The sequence below is a fragment of the Leuciscus leuciscus genome (genome assembly GCF_965113295.1).
Source record: "Leuciscus leuciscus genome assembly, contig: SUPER_11_unloc_5, whole genome shotgun sequence".
Lineage (NCBI taxonomy): Eukaryota > Metazoa > Chordata > Actinopteri > Cypriniformes > Leuciscidae > Leuciscus > Leuciscus leuciscus.
This window is the reverse complement of record NW_028118542.1, coordinates 736878-759786: the sequence shown is the minus strand read 5'-3', so window position 1 is coordinate 759786 and position 22909 is coordinate 736878. Positions and strand designations below refer to the sequence as shown.

The window sequence follows — 22909 nt, the reverse complement described above, 5'->3', positions numbered from 1 at the left end:
GACAGGGTGGGAGGGGGCGGGGCCAACTTCACACAGTGATTGACAGGGTGGGAGGGGCGGGGCCAACTTCACACAGTGATTGACAGGGTGGGAGGGGGCGGGGCCAACTTCACACAGTGATTGACAGGGTTGGGAGTGGGAGGGGGAGGGGGCGGGGCCAACTTCACACAGTGATTGACAGGGGTGGGTGGGGACGGGGCCAACTTCACACGATGATTGACAGGGTGGGTGGGGACGGGGCCAACTTCACACAGTGATTGACGGGGGGGGGGGGGAGGGGGAGGGGGAGGGGCCAACTTCACACAGTGATTGACAGGGTGGGAGGGGGAGGGGGCGGGGCCAACTTCACACATTGATTGACAGGGTGGGTGGGGACGGGGCCAACTTCACACAGTGATTGACAGGGTGGGAGGGGGCGGGGCCAACTTCACACAGTGATTGACAGGGTGGGTGGGGACGGGGCCAACTTCACACGATGATTGACAGGGTGGGTGAGGGTGGGGGTGGGGGTGGGGGGTGGGGGTGGGGGTGGGGACGGGGCCAACTTCACACAGTGATTGACAGAGGGGGAGGGGGAGGGGGAGGGGGAGGGGCCAACTTCACACAGTGATTGACAGGGTGGGAGGGGGCGGGGCCAACTTCACACAGTGATTGACAGGGCGGGAGGGGGCGGGGCCAACTTCACACAGTGATTGACAGGGTGGGAGGGGAGGGGGCGGGGCCAACTTCACGCAGTGATTGACAGGGTGGGAGGGGACGGGGCCAACTTCACGCAGTGATTGACAGGGTGGGAGGGGGCGGGGCCAACTTCACACAAGGCTTGTTCGACTTCATGCAGTTCTGCGCAGACCGATCGGCGGCTGACTTGAAGCAGTGCATGCCGGTTAGAAATTTTGTCCGACTTGATAAAGTGCCGACGCCATGTGACTGTGACATATGCCATCAAAGTGCCGCGAGAGCGATTCGAGAGTAGCCGGAGAACTCAGCCAGCGCAGCTTCTCAAGAGCGGCTGCACGAGCTCTGATGACGACACAGCTGTTCCACGATTGGCCGGATTCACCGCATGACAACGATCACGTGTGTTTCGTGTTTATTCGAACACCTTTAGTTCCTCTAAAGCTCACAAATCAGTTTTTTATAACAGTAAACACTCTTTTCATGTAGTTGCGATGTTATATTGTGTCATGTTTATCAAATTAAAACCGATTAAAAAACGTAGACTCCTCTTCATTGATAGAAGTTTATGTTGAACTTTATTCTTGTTCAAACAGACGCTGTATGAAGCAGTACATAAAGTATTGAATGAAAATGTCTCTGAAACATCTGTGTATTATTTGGCAAATATTGAATTTATTTCACTTCAGCTGTGGTAAAGTATGCAAACACCACGTGAGCGGTCACTACGGGAACCAGAAAGTGTCCGACTTCACGTGTCCATTTGCAGCTCCTCCCCGCCTGCACTCGACTACTCTCAAGAAGTCCTCTCTGTAGCCTGTAGCACGATGACGTAGCTGGATCAGATCCAACACGTACTGGACGCTGTTACGCACATGCGCGGTGGTGTGTTTGGTGACGTCATATAGGCCTATGCATGCGCACTACAAGAGAGTTGATCAGTGATGTGATCAGTTTGTATTTTAAACTTAAAATCTTTTCTTTTTTTTTTTTTTTTGCGTACATGTTATACAGCAAATTAAGAGGAACCTTATGTACAGATCACTGTGGAAAAATTAGCCATTAAAGAAGGAACTCTTACCAGACAAAATATCTTTAAGCACTTTTTTTTTTTTTTTTTGACATCTGACAAGATTTCTTTTCTTGATGCTGTTATTATTTTTGCATTTTCTCTTGAATGTGTACTGGTATGTTAAGTTGTTTACAGACCATATTTTATTGTAGCTTTAGGATTAACATTACAGAGACAATTACTTGACTCATTTTTGCTTCCACTCAACAGCAAATATGACCTGAATAAAACTAAATGGCTTAATTTTAAAATGTTCTGTATACACGCATTAAAATAATAATAATACTTGCGTTGACCACATGCTATTAATCCATAAAATTTAGGTTTAAAATCATGTGATTTAAAATGTTGTAAAATGAACTATTTTGCATGTATGTAGAGAGAAACTAGGATAACTTAAGCATCACATTTATGTAAATAATTATTCATCAATAATTACTTATTACTATTTATCAGTACTACTACTACACAGGTTAGAACATCATCTCAATACAATATTGAGCATACTAATACCCTCAAAATTAATTGGTTAATTGGCTTCTTTGTGGAATTTTATTCCTAATTTAATTTTTGACCGACTTGGGGGTCTTTCTTTTTTACTAATGTGTGATTATAAAATTGACAAATTGCCAGTGAAACTTTCTGCCTTTCATGCTCAAGCTTTATTGGCTTGGAAACTGATCTACAAGCACAACTTCTCTCCGCACCGTTTTCTTATTTGGAATAACCGTTGTATTTTGTATAAACACAAAAGTATTTTTTTAAAAGCTGGTTTGAAAAGGGTATTGTTTTAGTTTGTCATTTGTTTAACTCTCAAGGATACCTTATGACGTATGACGAGTTTCTTCTGCACTTTAATTTTCCTGACTCCCAAGGAATTTGCTCTTGAATTTTCTGCAATCAATTCTGGTATAATTTCCTTGTGTAGAAGTGTGTTGTCATCAGTTGATATGGCCATAATTAACCCAGCTGACACAGTATGTGGCAATATTTGTTTTTTACAGTACAAAAACAATAACCAATCTATTCGTTCTCTATTTTTAAAGGAGGTTGTCACCAAATCTTGCTCTATTGCTTATTGGACTAAATGTGTTAATGACCTTGATTGGGAAAGTGTCTGGTTATTACCTCATAAGTTTTTTGTTACAAACAAGGTGAAAGAAATCTCTTTCAAGATATTGCACAAATTCTACCCTGTCAAACATTTCCTTAGTAAGTTTAAGACATTGATGTAAGTTGCTCGTTTTGCTCTTTGCACTTGGAAACAGTTCCCCACATTTTCTGGCATTGTAGTCGTGTGAAAAAGTTATGGTATGAAGTGTCTATGTTTATTAAGGAAAAGGTACTCTCTAATTTAGTTTTGCATTTTGAAAATGTAATTTTTGGATATTCAAAGTATGATAACAGTGTGATTAAGGAGGCTTTTGTAATTAATCTGTTCATTTTATTAGTCAAATTTCACATCCATAAGTGTAAGTTTTCTAACAAAAAGCCCCTTTTCTCAGTATTCCTTAAAGAATTTGAAAATTACTTTTCTACTATTCATTCTAGTACTAATGGAAAAGCTATTAAGACTGTTAATTTGTGTACTGTCTTCAAAATCGTTGATTGATACAATGGTATTGTATTCTTGTGATTTATTATTATTTATTTAGATTTGTGTGTGTGTGTGTGAGAGAGTTTTCTTTGCTCCCCTGACTCTAAAATTGTATGTTGTATTGTTTTGTTGTTTAAAAAAAAAAATCATATTGAGTATACTAAGACCAGCGCATTATAACCCAGAGATCGGTACTGCGCATGCGTCTATGACGTCGCCAAAACACACCACCATCCAGTATGTACTGGATCTGATCCAGCTACGTCATCGTGCTACAGGCTGCAGTGCCGGCCCGAGCCTTTTGGGGGCCCTAAGCAGAATTTGATTTGGGGGCCCCCTCCCACCACGCGGAGTCACCTGTTTGACGATTATTGACACAAATGTCACGATATAATGTTACATTATAAATGAATACAATGAGGTTATGTATTAATACAAAATAAATACTTAATAAAAAATAGATACTTAAAAAGTTTTAACTCTTTGAAACTTCTGAAAACAAACTGTCACAAAACATATTAAATAAATTATTTACAAAATATCCTCCAACGTTTTGCAACACTTTGCAGTTTGAATGATGTCTTGTATGAACATGACGGAGTATGTTTTTATGTTTCCACTTTTCGATCGCGCCCGCGCCTCACACACACACACACACATACAACATATTCCAGCATTGTAATCTTGCAGCCTGTTCATTATAGCCGTAATAAAATATAATAATAAAATAGTCAACCTAACATATAAAAATTGCACTGCTCTGTTTAAATAGTCAGAGGTATAATTCGTACATTCACAGTAAGCACCGCTCCACTGATGTTTCCAAGCACATTTTTGCACATGTGAAGAGGATGATTTTTTCCGTCGATAATGGAACGTGAGTGAAGTAAAAAGCCTATAATAAAGAATAGTTTACCATCCAAATACATCACGAATGTTGAAACATTTTGATTCTAATGAGAGAGATGCGTGAGCCCAACGCCGCTTACTTTCACTTTCGCTTTAAATTATTTCGTTTCGGCTTGTTTATAGTTATTTTTTGTATTCTTGTTCTGTTCTGAATATTATTAAATTTAACTTCATTTAACTTAAATTTAAATCCAACTTCACGCAGTGATTGACGGCGGAATGCATTTTCAATTTGCACATTGAATTTTGCTTCATTCATTGCGGGACATTTAATGAAAATGCAATCGCAAGTGTCTTAACTGTGGGTGTAAATGCAATTAAGAAAAATAACATTTGAATGATCATTTTGCTACATTATTTGTTTGAACATGTTAAACATATCTAATCATTTCTGTAATACATTTTAATTTTAATTTTGCAACTTATAAAGCGTTAAAATGTTCAATTTACATATTAAAACTAGTGTATGAAATGGCAAATGTAAATTATATAATTGAATTTTCATTTTGCACCAAAAGTTGCACAAATGTAATAGAAAATGTAAATTTAAATACAGAAATGCATTACCATTTTACATATTACATTTCAAATTGAATATTGCTACCCATAAGCTTCCATAGCATTCTCATTGGTTTGCTGGCATTTGGGGGGTTTCATGCGAAAGGAAAGCTGACTGTGAATAGAGCTACAGGGATGACATCAAAACCTGGAAGACTAATTCGCCACTGGTTGCCTCTAATTTATGGAAGATTATTTCCGCCACGAAATAAAACAATTTAAAAGATAATTGTGACTTTTTATCTCACAATTCTGACTGTTTTTCCCCTCAGAATTGCAAGGTACAAACTCGCAATTCTGACTTTTTCTTGCAATTGCTATTTATGTCACGCAATTGTGAGTTTGGCCCTGTCACAAACGGCACCCTAAACACTCGCGGTCTTCCTCTGAGTCCGCACTTTCCTGACGTAACGCCACTTTGACTGTCGTGAACAAGTCAGCTGTGGAGCTCGATCGCTTCAGTGCGCATTTAGGGCACATATCGACCGCAGAGGGGCGCTCGTGAGTACCCTTCTGAAACCTAACATTACTAAATGGGACACCCTATGGACTTAACGGGCACGCAGAAGCCATTGTAAGTCTACAAGACTGAAAGTGCATATGAAGTGTGCCATTTAGGACAGGGCCTTTATATCTCGGTGAGTGGATTCTGACAAAATGAAACACCTCTGATTGGCCACTGCGTTCAATAGACCAACAAACATGACTGTGATTGGCTACATTTCTCACCGCTGTAAAAACATTTGACGTTCTCCAGAGCTCAAACACAAAAACACACTTGAGAGTTTGCCAGTATGATATTATTACAGAATCAACTGAGGGTGATCTTGCATTCGCTTGAGAGTGCTTATATTTAAATTTGACTTTGTGATGTTTTTTTCCATTTTTTAATTTAACAAACTATTTGTGATCAAGCATTAATTGACGAACCCCCTGCAGTACGGCTGCGGACCCTTGTGTTAAACTGATCTGATCTGAACTGAGAGAGTGAAGAGTGTGTCATTGTTCTCTACAGGTTGAGGGATTGTGGAGTCACAGATGAAGGTTGTTCTGCTCTGGCTTCAGCTCTGAGATCAAACCCCTCACACCTGAGAGTTCTGAATCTGTCTGAGAATAAACTAGGAGATTCAGTTCATCTGCTCTCTGCTGTACTGGAGGATCCTCACTGTAAACTGGACACACTGTGGTAAGATGAACTCTCTGATAAACACATATTTTGTCCTTGGTAAATATATTATGTATTAGTTATGTAATAGTTTTTAACTTTTTTACTCAATGATCACCAACTTTGCTTGTTTTTTTTTGTGATCAAATTTTTATTCATTTTTTCTTTTAGAAAATAAAAGAAACATACAGGTATATACAAGCCACAAAAATAGAGTATAAACATATATATATATATATATTTTTTTTTTATATTATGTTAATCATATGCTTAATTATATATGCTTATGTATAGGTATGTATGTGAAAATATATATATATATATGTATGTGTGTGTGTGTGAATATATATATATATATATATATAGCCTATATAAAAAAAACCTAAAAAAAACCCCCCAGGTATAACCCATCCGCCCCCTGGATCCAGATCTCCAAATCTCAGTTACAACTTAAATCTGAAGCCCACGAAGAGTGGTTAGCAGTGAATGCCAAGCCTCTATTGCTGACTCTTTTGCACCGTGGACTCTAGCAGTCGACAACTCCAAGTAAACAATATCCATATATGTTAAAACCCAAGCCCGAAAAGAGAGTGAATGTGGAGGTTTCCAACGTGTGGCAATTAATTTTTTTGCAGCCGTAAGTCCAGCCAGCAATGCTCTTCTCTTATCCAATGTCAAACCCAACCTTGAAAGATCATTCAAAATGAGTGTATCAGGTGTACAAGGTAATCTAATCTTAAACAACCTAGAGAGGTTAAAGGCAATCATCTTCCAAAAGTCGGCCACTGGGGTACATTCCCAGAACATGTGAAAGTAACTGCCAATCACTTTGGAAGAACATAAAGTACACGTAGGATCGTTGATAACCTTCATCATATGAAGCTTCCTAGGAGTTAAATAAACCCTATGTACATAATTATAATGTATTTGCTGATGATCGGGGTTCCTGGACGCTAAACCCATACTGATCCACACTTTATCCCAATCAAATGTGGGTGCCAAATCTGGAACATCTCTCCTCCACACCGTGTCCAACGCCAGAGGTCTATAAGCATACCGCAGCACGAACCAGTAGAGTCTCGACACAAAACCCCTTGTACTCCCAACAGAGTGAAACAACTTTCGAAGTGGGTGTGGTGTGAGAGGGGCCTGTAAAGGGGCACCATTGCTTTTTAAAGCCGATCTCAACTGCAAATAAAAGAAAAAGGAGGTACGTGGTATACCATGCTTAATACAGATGTTCTGAAAAGTGAGTAACCCCCCCTCCCCATAAATATCACCAAGTGTACAAACGTTTTTGTTTTCCCAATCAGGAAATCGAATAGGACAACCGCCAATCAACAACCTCTCATTGTTAAATATAGGAAAGTGTGGGTCCCAAACAGAAGAGCAACCAGCCAATTTCTCCACCCTCCTCCATACCAATAACAAATATGAAATCATAGGACCAAATCTCAAACGGCACTGATGGGGTGAGATTTTAGCATGCAGAATGTTAGTAAAAGAGTATGGAGCTATCATCCGTTCCTCCAAAGTTCGCCAAGACACTTGAGCATCAGATTGAAACCAGGATAGGAGAGGTCTAAGTGTAAAGGCCCACTCATAGAACTTAAAATTTGGGAGAGACAGGCCACCGGCCTGCCTTTCTCGCTGCATAGTGGTGAGCTTAATGCGAGGTCGTTTGCCATGCCACAGAAATTTAGTTATTGCTGACTGTAATTTGCTCCAATAATTAGGGGGCGGGGGAAGGGGGAGCATCGAGCTGAAGAAATTGACTCTGGGCAGAATATTCATTTTGATTATGGCTACCCTGCCACGAAGCGAATTTGGCAGGTTTGACCACCTGTCCAGATCCGCCACAACTTTGTTAAGTGTTTTACAAAAATTGTTTTTAATAATTGTCTGTATGGAGGAAGAGATATCTATCCCCAGATAAGTGAAGTTTTTAGTGACTGGAATAGATGCAGGGATGGGAACATTACACATTGCCTGATTTAAAGGTAGCAAAGCTGATTTCTGCCAGCTTATTTTGAAACCAGAAAGCTTGCCATAAAGATCAAAGGTAGACAGAACATGTGGGATACATTGCACTGGGTTGTTTAAATACAATAAAACATCGTCAGCATACAGTGAGACATGATGATGTGTTCCTCTAATGGAAATTGGAGAGATTGTGGGTGAGCCGTGGATAGCTTGCGCCAGTGGTTCAAGAGAAAGGGCGAATAACAGAGGGCTAAGAGGGCAGCCTTGTCTTGATCCTCTCGAGACAGCAAAGGGAGAAGAACTAATTTTGCCCGTAAGTACTACAGCTGTAGGGTTTTTATACAGGACCTTAATCATATTAATAAACGGCAAACCGACTCCCATGAACTCTAACACTGACCACAGAAATGGCCACTCCAGGCGGTCAAAGGCCTTCATTGCATCTAGTGAAAGGACAGCAGCAGGGAAACCTTAAGCTTTGAGCTCCATCTATAACGTGTAACAGGGTTCCCGCGGGGTCTTAAAAAGTCTTAAAAAGTCTAAAATTCTGAACTTTAAATTTAAGGCCTTAAAATGTCTTAAAAACGGCCAGATTTTCATCCGTGGTCTTAAATTTCATTTAGTCAGGTCTAAAAAAGGTCTCTAAAACTTCTTTGTCATTGTGGAGAGCGCAGTGCATGGTTGCATAGCAACGACAGACGCCACGGGAAAATCCGACCAAATTTTACTATTAATAATAAAAGATAAGCTAAAGTGCATTGTAAATGTAAGTAATTTATCTTTTTATAAAAAATTATTTAAAGTCTGAAATATGTGAGGTTTATCTTTTTATAAAAAAAACTTTTTTGTCTAAACTTTATTTGAACTTGTACATGTTAGTATATAACATGTTGCAAGACACTTTTAAAATCTGGCTATCATTTTTAATGGTATTATTTTAATGTTTATGTAAAAAAAAAGTGCATATTGATGCTAATTTTATTTGTTATTTGCTGGTTTTCGACATTGTGTAGTATTAGTACTTTTTGAACAGGATTCTGTGATAACCGTGGTAATTTTTGTCACTATAATCATTGAAATGAAATGTTCATGCCATTTCATCTCTAGTTATGATCAACTAAAATCAACTAATTATGTGTTTTTTACAGTATAATATGCATAGTACAATTTTCTATAAAAAAATTATATATCTGATTCTGATTCTGACACACGTTGTTGGGTGTGGAAGGTTACTAATGTGATTGTTTTATCTGTAAATTAAATTAATGTTTTTTCAATTACTTAATTCATTGAAATAAAATTAATTCTTTGATTTGAATTTTTTTTTTGGCAATGCGTCGTGTAGGTCTTAAATGTCAAACTTTATGGTCTTAAAATGTCTTAAAAAGGTCTTAAATTTGACTTGCTGAAACCTGCTAGAACCCTGGTGTAAAAGTCTTCTAACATTATCTGTAGCAAGTCTAGACTTTATAAACCCTGTCTGGTCACTATGAACCAGTTCTGTCATATGACCTTGAAGCCGTCGGGCCAGTAATTTCGCGTAAATCTTTAAATCTGCATTTAAAAGCGAAAGAGGCCTGTAACTGGAGCACTCATGGGTCCTTTCCTTTTTTAAGAAGCAGTGAAATTAATGCAGAATTAACATCCCTAGAAAATGATCCCACTCTGATCGAGTAAAGGATCATATCCAATAAAAGCGGACCGATCAGGGGCCAAAAGGTAAGATAAAATTCGGGTGGAATTCCGTCTGGCCCTGGTGATCTACCTTTACGCATGTCCCTAGCAGCTGCCTCGCACTCCTGCAATGTAATAGGGCGATCTAGGTTTATGGAGTCATCAGTGCTAAGGCGGGATAGTTTAACGCCATTCAGGAAATTATCGCAGACATGTTTATCAAAATTACTTTCCGAATGATATAACTCCTGATAAAAGGAGGCAAAAGAAGCATTTACTTTCTTTGGGTCACATTGTATAGTGCAGTCTTTGTCTTTAATGCAAAAAATATCAGCAAAGTGCTCATCCGTCCGGAGTTTCATTGCTAGTAAACGACTGGGTTTTGAGGAGTTAAAATAGTAAGTTTGTCTTGTTTTGTGCATGAGGAATTCTGAACGGCGCCTCAGAAGAGAGTTAATCTCTTTTTTAATCAGTTCCTTCTGTAGGGCTGTGTAATCGTTAAAATTATGTTGCAGTGAAGCATCAAGGGTGGCATATTTTAATTCTAAAGCTTCCAATTTGGCTGCACGTGCTTTGTTTCGCGTTGAAGCATATAAAGTGGTGTTACTCCTTATAAAGCCTTTTACCGCCTCCCAAAGTATCCTTGGATCAAAAACAGAGCCGACATTAAAGGAGAAGTTCACTTTTAAAAAAACTTTTGCTGATAATTTACTCACCCCCATGTCATCCAAGATGTCCATGTCTTTCTTTCTTCAGTCGAAAAGAAATTAAGGTTTTTGATGAAAACATTCCAGGATTTTTTCACATATTATGGATTCCATTGGGACCCAAACGGTTCAAGGTCCAAATGACAGTTTCATTGCCGCTTCAAAGGGCTTTAAACGATACCAGACGATGAATAAGGGTCTTATCTAGCGAAACGATCGGTCATTTCAAAAATAAAATAAAAAGTTGACGTTTTATAAGCACAAATGTTCGGCTTGCTCTGTTCTGTGATGCGCGTTCGTGACGTCACGTAATACGCAATTACGTTGAAAAGGTCACGCTTGAAAAATTGAAGAAAATGTTCTTTTTGGCTTTTTAATATTAAAACACTCAGGATGCGCACACGAAATGGGCATTTTAAACGATAAACTGACACAAATACATTTGAAAATGTTTATATGGTCCTCCTTCCGCACATTTGTAAACACATCAAACTTGACCTTTTCAACGTAATTGCGTATTACGTGACGTCACGAACGCGCATCACAGAACAGAGCAAGGCGAACATTTGTGCTTATAAAACGTCAACTTTTTATTTTATTTTTGAAATGACCGATCGTTTCGCTAGATAAGACCCTTATTCATCGTCTGGTATCGTTTAAAGCCCTTTGAAGCGGCAATGAAACTGTCATTTGGACCTTGAACCGTTTGGGTCCCAATGGAATCCATAATATGTGGAAAAATCCTGGAATGTTTTCATCAAAAACCTTAATTTCTTTTCGACTGAAGAAAGAAAGACATGGACATCTTGGATGACATGGGGGTGAGTAAATTATCAGCAAAAGTTTTTTCAAAAGTGAACTTCTCCTTTAAATTCCAAAAATTCGCAAAAATTAGTTTCAAACTGAGTTTTGAATGATTCATCACGCAGTAGGGAAGTGTTAAAACGCCACCTGGGGGCTTTAGTGGAAGATGGGCGAACAGTAACCGAACAATATATGGGTTTGTGATCAGACCAGGTAACCGGAATGTAATGCGCATTTTGAATATTTTGAAATAAATCTTTTGAGGCAAAGATAAAATCTAGCCTCGAGAAGGATTTATGTCTCGCTGAGTAAAATGAAAAGTCTTTTAAAGAAGGGTTTAACAAACGCCAAATGTCGACCATGCCTGTGTCGGATGCCCAGTGGCGCAACGCCTCAGATGCAAGATGTTGGTCCCTAGTCTCGCTGCCACCTGATCTGTCCATGCCACTGTCCCACACCGCATTGAAATCTGCCCCAAGAACTAAATGAAACCCTGTGAGATCAAGCAAAGATTTAGTTAATAGTTGAAAAAAAGTGCGATCAAATGCATTAGGGGCATAAGCAGAAATAAGTGCAATGTTTTTCCCATCCATGCAAATCTTTGCAATGGCTATCCTGAACGGCTATCCTGAACAGAAGAATTGGAATCTGTTTTGGGAGCGTCCTAGGCTTTTCCGTGCTGATGGCTTACACCCAAGCAGATTCGGAGCGGATCTTCTGTCGGATAACATCTCCAAAATGTTAAATACCCTTTGACTAGTAACCAAAAGTCCAAATCATAGTCTCTGCTGCACCAATTCAACTGATATAAATACTAGTGTAGAACATTGCATAGAAACCGTGTCTATTCCTCGTTTAGTGAGATCAAATAATAAATCTAATGCAGGATCTAGGAAAAATCTAATTGTTATTAAAACAGAAAATGTTGCTATTAGTAAACAAAAACTATTTCTAAAGCTAGGTCTTCTAAACATTAGATCACTCACACCTAAGGCAGTTATTGTAAATGAAATAGTCACAGATAATAGCTTCGATATACTTTGCCTTACTGAAACCTGGCTTAAACCAAATGATTATTTCGGTATTAATGAGTCTACTCCTCCTGGATACTGTTATAAGCATGAGCCTCGTCTGATTGGCCGTGGCGGAGGTGTTGCAACCATTTATAAAGATATTCTAAATGTTACCCAGAAAACGGGTTATACGTTTATTTCATTTGAAGTACTTGTACTAAATGTTACGCTCTTAGATGTTAGAAAAACATCCCTATTATCTCTAGCCTTGGCTACCGTATATAGACCGCCAGGGCCTTACGCTGATTTCCTAAAAGAGTTTGCAGATTTTCTCTCAGACCTATTAGTCAATGTCGATAAAGCACTAATTGTTGGAGATTTTAACATACACGTAGATAATCCAAATGATGCGTTAGGAGCTGCGTTTACAGATTTATTAAATTCATTTGGGGTCAAGCAAAACGTCACCGGACCAACTCATCGTCTTAATCATACACTCGATTTAATTATATCACATGGAACCGATCCAACCGATATAGATATCATTCCACAAAGTGATGAAGTCACTGATCACTACATGGTAACTTGCATATTACGTACTGCTGTAATATGTCATGCGGCGTCGCGTTATCAACCAGGCAGAACAATCCTCCCATCCACCATAGATAATTTCTCAAATTGCTTATCTAATCTGTCTCAGCTGCTGCCTGAACCCAAACAAACAGATGAACTAGAAGAACTAACTAGCACTATGAGCACCATTCTCTCTAGAACATTGGATGTGGTTGCACCTATTAAATTAAAAAAGGTCAGAGAGAAAAATAAAGCACCATGGTATAACAATACTACGCATGTTTTAAAGAGAGAAACGCGTATTTTAGAGCGTAAATGGAAACAAACTAATTTAGAGGTCTTTAGAATCGCGTGGAAAGACAGTATGTCGCGTTATAAAAAGGCCCTAAAAGCGGCCAGGGCTGAGCACCTCCGCAAACTAATAGAAAACAACCAAAACAATCCAAGGTTTTTATTTAACACCGTGGCTAGACTAACAAATAAACAGACGTCACCCGAACAAAATATCCCGTTACAGTTCAGTAGTAATGATTTCATGAACTTCTTCACTGAGAAAATAGAAAGCATCAGAACCACAATTGTAAACGTTTACAATTTACACATTTACACAAATTACACATCCACACAACACAAATGAGAGACAATTGAATAAATTGCATTGAGAGCTCATTTTCTGTACAATTATAGTTTGACCAGGAAAACCAAAACCAGTATTTTATGTGTGATTCATAGACACTCAGTTAAACAATAAATTACAAGTGATACTTACTTCAGTCCAAATGCACATTAAATAAATATTCAGTTAAATCAGTGAACATCACAGGTGAGCCAATGCTTGATTAAACATGCTAATCCTAAAACATAAATGTTCTCCCCAGTATATACAGTACTGTGCAAAAGTCTTAGGGCATGTTAATACCCCCCCCCCCCCCCCCCCCCCCCCCCCAAAAAGATGGTTTTAAGTCAGTTATTTATATATTTTGCTGTAATGTGTCAGTAGGAAATATCAGTTTTAGATTTCCAAACATTCTTTTTTGCCATTAATTGTAATAATCCAGTGAGATTTGTGTATGCACAAGGAATCTGACAACAGCCGGTATGATCTGATCTCACCATCATCGAGTCCGTCTGTGATTACATGAAGAAACAGAAAAATGATTAACATGCCTAAGACTTTTGCACAGTACTATATAGTATATATATATAATTACTCCACATCACAAACAAGACAAAACATTACACAAATACACAAAGTATAAATGTTATATTAAAACAACAGTGTTTTTGAACTGACAGAGTTACAACACCCACAGACTTCCATAGGAATCGAGGAATGCGGAAGTAAAGTTTTGTATTGCAGTAAATATCATTACAATAAGGCAAAACAAAACTATAATAAATGTCCTAAAGAACAGAGCACAATATAAAAAAGGAAAAAGAAATAGAAAAAATAATAATATCAGGGACAAAAAGGTTTCTAATAATTAACATTTCTTTAATAAATTGATTAATCTTCCACTTTTCAATGTTGACATTCTCTGATCCTCTTCGGTTTAAAAATGACCGAACACATTTTTAATTTAATTGTTTTGCTTCATCTGAATGCGATGACACTTGGTGACGGTTTGTTGTATTAGCTTTTGTGAACACACACAAAATAATCATAGACATGATTCGGATATGGTAAAGGGTCGTAAAAAAAAAATGTCACACTTGGTTCCTTCAAAAATGACCGACAGGAAATGAATGGGAAATACGAGAAACTCAGAGAAACTTTTGGTGGTACACACACACACACACACACACACACACACACACACACACACACACACACAGAGAGAGAGAAATGAACTAGTTAGACTGCAACAGCAAATTTTGATAATATGCAAAATAAAATCAATAAATGAAGAAAAATACAAAAGAGACTCTCTCGCTCAAATGCGCACACACACACACACACACACACACACACACACACAAAGAAATTAACTGGTAAGACTGCAACAGCAAACTTTGAGAATATGCGAAATAAAACCAATAAATTAAAAAATACAAAAGAGACTCTCTCTCGCTCAAATGCACACGCACACTCTCTCTCTCTCTCTCTCTCTCTCTCTCTCTCTCTCTCTCTCTCTCTCTCTCTCTCTCTCTCTCTGTCTCTCTCTCTCTCTCTCTCTCTCTCTCTCTCTCTCTCTCTCTCTCTCTCTCTCTGTCTCTCTCACACACACACACACAAATAATAATAATAATTGTTTGGTCTTATTTTAGCCTAATAGGTGTTCCTGATATCTGTTGCATATGCAACAATACATAAAATAATTACAGTTTGTATGTACATAGTTAAACTAATATTTATTATTATAATTACATTTTTATTCCTGTTTTTTAACTTTGATAATGATTGTTTGCTGTTGTTATTTTATTGTTTTTGCTGTTAGATCATAATTGCTGTTCCCTTCTGAAGTTTTATTACCATTTATAGAATTAAACTGAATAAAATACCAATTAATTGCAAAATGTCTGTATAAAGTGTTTTGAATTATCACTATCCATCCCTTATTTTGTCAGATTTTTTGAATTATCAAATACTGATTAACAAAAATGCTTGCATTGTGTTCCTTTTCTAACCAAACATTATTGTTTGATTGTAATCATAATGCAAAACCTGATACTTATGTAACAAAAATATCTAAACCTTGACAAAACGTAGTCTTTTAGAATGTCTAAATGTATATCTAAATAAAAAATAAACTAATAAAATGGAGAAATCATGTCTAAAAAAAACAATGGGAATCAAAAAGCCTCTCTATGTATTTATATAGGGAGCAACAGTACAGCCTACAGGCGGTTACACGACATTACACAAGTTTTTACTTTTTAACGCCACTGGATGACGCTTTTCTCACTTCAAAAAATGGATTTTAAAGGCCTGCACTAATGTGACATGTTGCATTTATTGAAAAATAATAATAATACAAATAAAAATATGAATTCTAATGGAACAAAATGCTCTTTTTTTTTTTTTTATATAATTATTGCATAGTACCATAGAAACCTTTCTAAATTCGAAATAATAATAAAAAAATATTATTGAACAAAAATATATTACATTGGTTTTCCTGGAAAAAAAAAGACATTTTAAGGCTTCGGTCACTTTTGACCGCGAAGGAGCCAAGTGTGACCCCTAAACGAAGAGGACCAGAGGGATTTACAGTAAATCCAAAATTGTTTTTAAAATACAGAAAACAATGCACTGAAAAAGTGTGTTGGATTTAAATGATTGAATCATGCACATCAGCTCCACATGAACCAATTAAGTTCAACAAAGATTGCTACGAAACTATTAATTAGCAATAGCATATATTAGCATGCTAAATGCTAAGCATGAAATCTAATTGAAATATACTGTAAGTAATAAACATATTAGAAAAAAATATTCTTTTAAATGGCCATTAATGGATCATTATTGGACAAATATTTAGAAACAAAAATATCTTCAAAATATTAAATGAATATTATTGAACTAAAATATAGTACATTTAATTGATAAAGTTACACTTCAGGTGTTATTAATGTTATCTCTTTATCACTCCATAGTTACAGCACTGCATGGCATTTGTCCCTCAGTTTCTCCTCAAGTTCATGGAGAACCGGCATCCTTTATAAAGCAGTGTAGAATATAGAGGCATTGCTTGTCACTACATTCAAATCACATCACACATTGCAATCTTTAATAAAATGGTCATTTTACACACTGTTTACACAGCGTCATTGTTCTCTACAGGTTGAAATATTGTGGAGTCACAGATGAAGGTTGTTTGAGGAAGATCTTGCATTCGCTTGAGAGTGCTTATATTTAAATTTGACTTTGTGATGTTTTTTACCCATGTTTGAATTTTTTAACAAAAAATGATTTGTGATCAAGCATTAATTGACGGACCCCCTGCAGTACGGCTGCGGACCCTTGTGTTAAACTGATCTGATCTGAACTGAGAGAGTGAAGAGTGTGTCATTGTTCTCTACAGGTTGAGGGATTGTGGAGTCACAGATGAAGGTTGTTCTGCTCTGGCTTCAGCTCTGAGATCAAACCCCTCACACCTGAGAGATCTGAATCTGTCTGGGAATAAACTAGGAGATTCAGTTCATCTGCTCTCTGCTGTACTGGAGGATCCTCACTGTAAACTGGAGACACTGTGGTAAGATCATATATGACTCACACATGAAACACAATGTAAAGTCGCCTATATTTGAAATGTTCAGCCTTTTTCTGCTGCTGTGTTATTGAGCTTATTGAACTGTAAGTGATTTGTAAGCTCACGCTAAATCGGCCCAAAGTCCGGCATCCGACCAGCGCGGAAGGTCTTAACGTGTTACTGTCCTTTTCTCGAGGCAAAGTATTTTTTGATTTAATGCAATACATCTGAATATGTATTCTCTGGTTATTTCATCTGACTCCATGAATGAAAAGGTTTAATGATATCTGTGGATCATTAATTGTGAGCGAATATTTGACTATTCCTTTTAACTCTTTAATGCAAATAATGCCAAAGTCAGTTAGAATAATCAAATGTAACAATTTATTATGTCAGGTAAATGTATCATGCCAATTTCTTAATCAATTCAAATATAATCGATACAAAACATCAAATACTCTGGAAAATGAGAAGAGATGCAAACCCAACAATAAGAAATACATGAGGCTGAAGATCTCTCTCTCTCTCTCTCTCTCTCTCTCTCTCTCTCTCTCAGCCTCACGGGCGAATCTGAGGTACAGAAAAAGGCCTCGAATTCCCTGCTGCATTTCATTAAATAGCCAGGACCTCTTTCACTTGGAAATATCTTTTAACAATGGAAATTTGCATTCAGAGGTTACACCTTTGGGTGTAGGGAGACCATTTGTCTAGAGGCCAACCCCTCCTAGTGTGCTAGTTATCCATAAACTCTCAAAAACCTTATTACCTTTTGTTTTACTTATTTGGAAACGAGACATTTGTACCAGTCGCACTGTGACATTTTAAATGATACCAAACATGAAAAATACTCTGTGATAATCATTCACATTAAACTATACATTTTCTTGGGTGATTTACATGTGGTCTCAGCATGAGAGAGGGGGAGTGAGGAAGAGGAGGAGAGATGTGTTCTGAGGTGTAACTTTGCCTCACAAATGCTGAGTTCAAATGGTAATTTCCAGAGAGGTCCTTTGTCCTCTCAGGGTCTGGGTGCTCCCCAAACAGACTGTCCGGCATTTCCTAATTGATCAATTCTTACAGATTGAACACATGAGCTGCTCTTCAGGAACATGATTCTGCAGGACTGAGTCACTGAAATACACACTGTCACATCACAATCAACACTTCAGTCTCTTGATTTTAAACCGACTCGATCTCAACACATTCAGAACTGAGAAATGAAGAACATGCTGGATTTATTCTTGCAGTTCATCACGTTCATCTTTCTGCAGGGACTGTTTTTTTAAATATTCTTTACACGATTAAAACAAATCATTACTCCATACGTACTGTATTAGTACAGATCTAAAGACTAGATGTTTAATAATCATGTTTTGAGCTCTTTGACATTTTAGATCTCAGTCCAATGATCCATCAAAACATTTTATTTGTGCTTTAAGTTTGTATTTTCTCTTTAATAATGGATTCACTGCTAAACTGATCTGATCTGAACTGAGAGAGTGAAGAGTGTGTCATTGTTCTCTACAGGTTGAGGGATTGTGGAGTCACAGATGAAGGTTGTTCTGCTCTGGCTTCAGCTCTGAGATCAAACCCCTCACACCTGAGACATCTGGATCTGACTGAGAATAAACTAGGAGATTCAGACGTGAAGCTTCTCTCTGATCTGAAGAATGATCCACATTATAAACTGGAGACACTATATTGTAAGTAGATTATTTACTACAGATTACAAAATACAGTAATTTGTAACATATTTCGTTAGATTACACGAGCTTTGTAACCTAATCTAAATAATTTAGAATACTTTGGAATATTAATAAGGTTTGTAACACAAAGGGTCCACCAAACATAGGACTTGGTTTTCCCCTGCATATTATTTTAATGACATCAGTTTTACACAGTATTTCTTGAAGAAAACAAAAATATTTTTAGTTTTTAGTAAACATTTAGTTTAATATTTTAGTAAAATATTTGTTTTATATATATATATATATATATATATTTTTTTTTTTTATTTTTTTTACTGATGCAACACAATGCATTAAAAGCTGGGGTGTGTAAACTTTTTAAATTGCATGAACAGGATAAATTGTAATTATTTTGTCTTCTGTGAAACCGGGAAGTATTCGCTTCTGAAGGGCAGTACTGAATGAAAAAAAAAAAGATGATCTTTAAACAAAATGTACACATCATCATAATCCTGTTTAAAGTTTACACCCCCTGCTCTTAATACATCGTTTCCTCCTTAAGCATCAGTAAATGTTTTTACCTTTTGTAATAGTTGTGTATGAGTCACTCAATTGTCCTTAATGTAAAAATATGAATCTCAAAATCATACAGTCATTGTTGGAAAGGTGTCAAATATGCAGAAGATTCTGGAAAACCTAAAAATGTGCAAAACCTGGAGGATTTTTCTGGAGAACAGCGAGTTTAACTGCTCAGTTATTTAGATCCTGTAATAAACATTATTTGTTCTCATTATTCTGAGAACACACACAGTCTCTATGGAATGGACTACATATGCCGTATTATCATTTAATCAGTTAGTACATAGATGTTGTCCGACAGGAGGTCCGCTCTGACTCTCGGCTGCAGGACATTGTCACAGAAGAATCTAGATCACTCCCAGAAAAGATTACAATTAATTGAGAGAGTAGTTTCTGTTCATCACATCATTCATATAATGCGAATAATCGACTGAACCTTTCGTTTCCACGACGGTAAGTGGGAAGTGTTCCTGACACGATGATCTGTTCACAATGGTCTTGATCAGGATCTTCCTCATCTTGTCGTTCTCCCGCGTGCAGAACAACAGCTCTGATGTTCTCCTCACCTTTATATCTCTGGCTGTAATATTAATGTACTCTGTATGTATCTCTGCCTGTGTTTGTTCTGAAATGAATCTACTGATGTGATGTGACCGCAGTAATGTCTCATACTCCATATGTGACTCTGTGTGTTTAATTGTAGTTTAAGGATCAGCTGATGGTGAATAAGGAGCCGCTACAGAGACGTCACAGTCACACAGTCAACAGAGACTGAAGACACAGAGACTGAAGACACAGAGACCGAAGACACAGAGACCGAAGACGCAGAGACCGAAGACGCAGAGACCGAAGACACAGAGACCGAAGACACAGAGACCGAAGACACAGAGACCGAAGACACAGAGACCGAAGACGCAGAGACCGAAGACGCAGAGACCGAAGACACAGAGACTGAAGACACAGAGACCGAAGACGCAGAGACTGAAGACACAGAGACCGAAGACGCAGAGACTGAAGACACAGAGACTGAAGACACAGAGACTGAAGACACAGAGACCGAAGACGCAGAGACTGAAGACACAGAGACCGAAGACGCAGAGACTGAAGACGCAGAGACTGAAGACACAGAGACTGAAGACACAGAGACTGAAGACACAGAGACTGAAGACACAGAGACTGAAGACACAGAGACTGAAGACACAGAGACCGAAGACGCAGAGACCGAAGACGCAGAGACTGTGACATTACTATTTTATTAATTTTTTCTGTATGTGCAGCTGCAAGTTTTTTTGTTTGTTTGTTGTTGTTTTTTTACTTTTGGTTCAGATCCAAAGACAGTTTGAAAAAGCATGAAACCTTAATACATTTTCTTTGTGTACAGGAATGCACCCTTATGTCTCTTATGAACTGGTTTTACATTTATCAATGGTGAAGTTGCTCGGAAGTCATCATCTAAGAAATTCTTCTTGAACTGAAAATTTGTTTTGTTACTTAATTATTTAAACTTTCATGATGGTTTCACATTGCGACATTGTTTTTCTTTAACCTATTCTACACTTGTAAGTTTCACTCTCGGTCCCATCACCGATCAGTAAAAAAAAAAAAAAAAAATAAAAGTGTTTTTTGTACAGTGTATTTACATAATAATTTGAATGTAATAAGATAACGTTCATTTTGGATGAAGACTTATTTAGCCTGCACAAAATGATCATATTCATCTGAAATGATGGGTCAATCTGATGATCATCATGTTCACAAGAAAGCAAACAGAAGACAGAGCATAAAAGATTATTGAATTTACAGTTTGCTTGTTTTTGTGTGTAACATGATGTTTATTCATTTATTCTTATTATAGAAGGTATAATATCTCACCACTGTAATAGAGGAAATGCAAACTGTCAAAAGTAGCTCTCATTTGTCCACTGGCCAAAGTGTTTTAAAGACACAGCTGTGAAGTGTTGAGCTCACTGCTGTCCTGGGACACTTAAACCATTGTGGAACATTACCTTGAATATGTGCAGGAAGAGCTTCTCTGATCTGATCAAACTCTGTTTCTGTGCAAATCAATCCATGCATTATAACTGTAACCATAATAATACCAGGCATGTGTGACAGTGAGTATCTGTTGTCTCATTTCACTGGCCAGCTCTGTGTAATTCTCTCTGCAGTGGCTCTGAGCTCCAGTCCAGGGCTGCGTTTCCCAGAAGCATTGTGAAGTTGATCGTGAAGACCATTTGCCACCAATGTCCTCTACGATCAACTTATCTCACAATGCTTTGGGAAACGCAGCCCAGGTTTTTCTCTCAGATACCCAGACATTGGCCTATTGTGAGAGATTTCTTTGTACCGCATATATCCAGAGTCTTTATTGCGCAACCACAAACTCTAATGATCACAGTACATCTATGTGTGTAAGTCGCATAGTTGTACTATGTTTTACTAGTTTTACGACGTAGGCAATTGCATAGATACAAATAGAAATCCTTTTCATTGCTGAATGTGTTCCTAACAATTCAACTATTAATTTTCCCACACAGGGCCTCTGACGTGAGTTCACGAGAGCGCCACGGCGCATGCGCGAGAACTGAGAAGTTTTCCCTTCATAAAACGCTTAGTTTCTCCTTGCCCATATCTTGCATGACTCAGTACATAATTGCAGAGATTCACTTTCATATCTTTATAGTCTACACAATCTCCAATTTTTTTCCATTCATCTTGTTTAACATTTCCCCCCCAGTTTTCTTTGATTAGCTCTTTTAGCTTTTCATGAAAACCATCAAGTTCTCTGCACTCTAAAAAAACATGCATCAACGTTTCTGGAGCAGATCTACACACATCACAATCCCTCTTTATGTTCTTGTTTATCTGGTGGAGGACCACTTTCCTGTAGATTCTGTTGTGTCTTAATTTAAAATCCAGGTTTTCACATTCTATTCCATTGTACTTTACACATAGATTTTCCCAAATTTCCTTAACCTTTAAGCCAGGGAGCACCTTAGGCCACACATTTTCTGATGCTGGTAATTTGATCTCTTTTTTCAAAATAAATGTGTACATCATATTAGTGGATACTCCTTCTAGTAGTCTTTTCCCATCACCTCCGTCAAAATACAAATCTGGCAATCCCCATTCCCCAGGTTTAACAGTTTCATTTTCAATACTCTCTACCCCAGGCTCTGGGCAGACTTGTCTTAATATTTTCACACATCGAGTCCACTTTTGACATTTCGATTTCATCATCCCACTCCGAAACACAATCATATAAGGCTCTATTAGGTAAGAACCCTCTTACATCATATGCTATATCCTTAACTTGTCTCACTCCTGCTTTCATATACAATTTGTCATAAAACACTCTCTCTTTCATTCTAAAATTTGGATATAAAAATATCGGTTGTTTTAAAACTTGATTTATATTTTCACACTCATACTGTATATTTCTGTATATGACCTCTGCCCACACACTTAGCACTTCCTGATAAAACAGCGGCATTTTGTCATACATCGGCTTTTTCAATCCCATAAAAAGCCCTTCTTCCCCACATCCACTACATTTGTCCAGCACATCCTTCATATAACCTTTCCATCCATACTCCACTTTATCACATAAATACTGTTTCATCGTTTTTACCCTTATGGCCTTCTTTTTAACTTCTAAGTCAATCAATCCTAATCCTCCTTCTTTATAACTTGCAATTAATGTTTCCTTGCTATTTAAC

General features: G+C 37.6%; 1 protein-coding gene across 1 annotated transcript; it reads left to right on the top strand.

Annotated features, from left to right (window-relative positions):
- Positions 1–5832: 5832 nt before the first annotated feature.
- On the top strand, positions 5833–21308 carry LOC309510236 (ribonuclease inhibitor-like; the record flags this gene model as incomplete). Its single annotated transcript, XM_082191258.1, has 4 exons — positions 5833–5997; positions 16756–16926; positions 18451–18626; positions 19894–21308. Coding segments are annotated over 4 exons (517 nt in total), but the record flags the coding sequence as incomplete, so codon positions are not given.
- Between the last annotated feature and the right edge of the window lie 1601 nt (positions 21309–22909).